Here is a 3,357-nt window from a genome sequence, read left to right on the forward strand (position 1 = left end):
GACGCAAGTAATTATAATTTTGATCGATAACCCAAAGCGTTATAATCGTTATTTTTTGCAGATAAAAGTAATGCATGCAAAAGTCTTTCCCTGCAAAGACTTTACATGCAGTTACTTTCCCTGCAAAATGCCAAACGGGCCCTGAGGATTATGTGAGTTTTTATTTTCAGTAATTTAAATATTCAGTTAAGTGAGGGTGTTTGTGCAAAAGTAGTGTGAAATATTTCAGTGTTTTGGCGGGGGCTAAATGCAAAATGATTTTCAATTTTGATGTGCTAATCCCAAACCCTTGCTTGTTCTACCCCGTCGAGCTCTTCTTCATATACTTCCGGCGGCCGCGCCGATCGCCGTCGAGCTCATCTCCGGCGGTAATTGCTTTAATCTTCGCCTCTCAATCTTCTTCATATACTTGTATCATTAGTGTTCTTTGAATCCTTCGGCGTTCTGATAAAAAGATTATGTTTTTTTCCTTTTTCAATACTTTGCTGAATTCTAGTACTCTCATGATGCTCTTTGTTCAACATCATATAGATTTTACTGAATTTACATGAAAATATTAGTCTTTTTGTTCATTTAGGATATATATTGGTCGATTAGAATATTTCCTTGTTACTTGATGTTCAATTTGTATGTCCTTTGATTTGGAGCAAGTTCCTAAAGGGTTTCTATATGGACATGTTCTGGAAATTGAGAATTTAGGATAATGCTTGTGAGAGATGCACGAGGTTGATGCAGAATTGTTCTGTTTGGTATGTTCAGGTAACAGATGGATCTGCATTTGGATTTTGATGATTATTCAGTGTTGATTCGAGAAGATGCATAATGTATGTGCTGTGTGATAGGCATGATTGAATAAAGTTAGAAGCACCTGTGTGGAATTTGAGGAAAGGATGTTTGGTTTCAGAAGGATTGGGTTCAAATCATTTGCTCGCTGCGTTGTTTTTAGTTATCATTCCTTGCCTTATTTGAGTCATGGATATCTGCATCAGCTTCCGGTATCATCCTCTAGTTATAGTAGTGTGGAAATGTTCAAGATTGTGAAACAAAATCCTTCCCAATCTGTGTTTACCTTCACTACTTTAGCTGAGCCAATATTGGTCCAAGCTCATGACCCATCTCGACTAGCTTTGGATTTGGTAAATGCAGTTGATGAACAAAGATTTGAAGAAGCGTGGAAGTTATGTGAGCGGCACTTGCTGATGTATGGCTTCCTGAGGACATCTACCATGACAAAACTCATTTCTGGTTCTGCTGAGAGTTGTGAATCCCAGTGGCTAACCAAAGCTTATGACTTAGTAGAAATGGTTTTTAATGAGAAGAAAAATGAATTGCTGGAGAAGGAAGCTCTGATTTACCTTTCTTTCATGCTTGCCAGATGTGAATCACCCATTCTTGCTGCGAATGTTTTGAGAAAGTTGGTACAGATGCAGGCATTTCCCCCTCTGGCTGCTTGGTCAGGAGTCATAGGACATATGTCTCGAACTGCTACTGGTGCATTCCTTGCTGCTGAGCTGATTGCGGAGATTGGTTACCTCTTCAATGACCATAGGGTTGATCCTAGCAAGAAGAGTAACAAGCCATTGCTTTCAATGAAGCCCAATTCTGATGTTTTCAATATTGCATTGACTGGCTGCCCTATTGTTTGGTACTACAAGAAAAGCAGAGCAGCTTCTTGACATGATGCCTAGAATGGGAGTGAAGGCTGATGCCAACTTGCTGATCAGTAATGGCTCATATATATGAACAAAATGGGCGAGAGATGAACTCAAGAAACTAAAAGCGACATTGATGAGGCCTGCGGCCTTAGTTCTTTCCAGTTCCAGCAGTTCTACAACTGCTTGCTCTCATGTCATCTAAAATTTGGAGACTTGTCTTCTGCAGCTGATATGGTATTAGACATGTTGAGAAAGGCTAAGGAAGCAAAGATGTCTCTGGCCTCGGCAAAATCTGTATTGGCAGCTGTTGAAACCAGTAAAGCATCAGTTACTGATGAGGACCGTAAATTCAAGAAACTGGATGTTGTTGAAAAGTTCAGATTGGTTAAAAGCTCAGCTCCTTCATATAATGAGTTCTTGTGGGACAAGAAATTTTCTAGGCTTGAAGCCGAGGCACAGGAATCCCTTCGTCTGTTATCTGATATGTTACTGGGCCAAGTTGACCTAGTTAAAATGGAACGTGGGATTCTTCATCCTACTGATAAAATATATGCAAAACTTGTTAGAGCTTTCCTAGAAGCGGACAAGGTTAGTGATTTGGCAGCATTCTTAATCACAGCGAGCAAAGAAGATTCCCCAGCTTCCATTGAGAATTCTGCTGTTGTTCAAGTAATAAATGCATGCATTTCTCTTGGCATGCTTGATCAAGCACATGATTTACTAGATGAGATGAGATTTTCTGGAGTTAGAGTTGGTTCTTCTGTCTATTCTTCTCTTCTTAAAGCCTATTGCAAAGAAAATCGGCAGGGGGATGTCATGGCACTTCTAAGAGATGCTCGCAAAGCTGGTGTTCAGCTTGATTCAAGCTGCTATGAGACTCTGATCCAATCCCGAGTTCATCACAAGGATTCTAGCGGTGCTCTCCATTTATTTAAAGAGATGAAAGAATCAAATATACCAAGATCAGGTAGCCATGGGTTTGAGACGCTGGTTGAAGGTTGTTCTGGGGGTGCGGAGGCAAGTTTAATGGCTAAGCTTTTGGAGGAAATAAAAGACAATCAGAGTGTGAATTGTGGTGTCCATGATTGGAACAGCATTATACATTTCTTCTGCAAGAAAAGGTTGATGCATGATGCTCAGAGAGCCCTGAACAAGATGAGGGCTTTGGGACACAGCCCTAATGCCCAGACATTTCATTCTTTGGTCACTGCATATGCTGCAATCGGAGGAAAGTATGTCGAAGTAACTGATTTGTGGGGTGAAATGAAAATGCTTGCTAGTTCTAGCTCAATGAAATTTGACCAGGAGCTTTTGGATTCCTTGCTGTATTGCTTTGTTAGAGGTGGATTTTTTCTGAGAGCCATGGAAGTCATAGAAATGATGGAGAAAGGAAATATGTTTATTGACAAATACAAATATCGCTCACTTTGGTTAAAATATCACAGGACATTATACAAGGGAAAGGCTCCCAAGGTCCAGACAGAAGCTCAGTGCAAGAGGAGAGAAGCAGCTCTGGCTTTCAAGAGATGGATTGGGTTTACATGAACATAATGGTGAGCATGCTCAAGATTTCTGTATGACAGCCTTATATTCAGATTGGGATGAAAACGCATCTAATGCAATCAGTATTGCAAGAGGATTCCATGCTGTACAGCAAGCCATGCTTGGTCTTTTATTGTGTTTAACTTGGAAAATTTAAGTC

The 3,357-nt window shown here is 40.2% G+C and overlaps 1 protein-coding gene across 1 annotated transcript; it reads left to right on the top strand.

The window, feature by feature from the left end:
• Nucleotides 1-281: 281 nt before the first annotated feature.
• LOC120257142 (pentatricopeptide repeat-containing protein At1g03100, mitochondrial-like) lies at nucleotides 282-3,357 on the top strand. Its single transcript, XM_039264735.1, is given in 5 exon segments — nucleotides 282-368; nucleotides 760-1,628; nucleotides 1,630-1,722; nucleotides 1,724-1,785; nucleotides 1,787-3,357. Coding segments are annotated over 4 exon segments (2,307 nt in total). The 5' UTR covers nucleotides 282-368; nucleotides 760-890; the 3' UTR covers nucleotides 3,201-3,357.

The sequence above is a fragment of the Dioscorea cayenensis genome, unplaced genomic scaffold (assembly GCF_009730915.1).
Source record: "Dioscorea cayenensis subsp. rotundata cultivar TDr96_F1 unplaced genomic scaffold, TDr96_F1_v2_PseudoChromosome.rev07_lg8_w22 25.fasta BLBR01001904.1, whole genome shotgun sequence".
Classification (NCBI taxonomy): domain Eukaryota; kingdom Viridiplantae; phylum Streptophyta; class Magnoliopsida; order Dioscoreales; family Dioscoreaceae; genus Dioscorea; species Dioscorea cayenensis.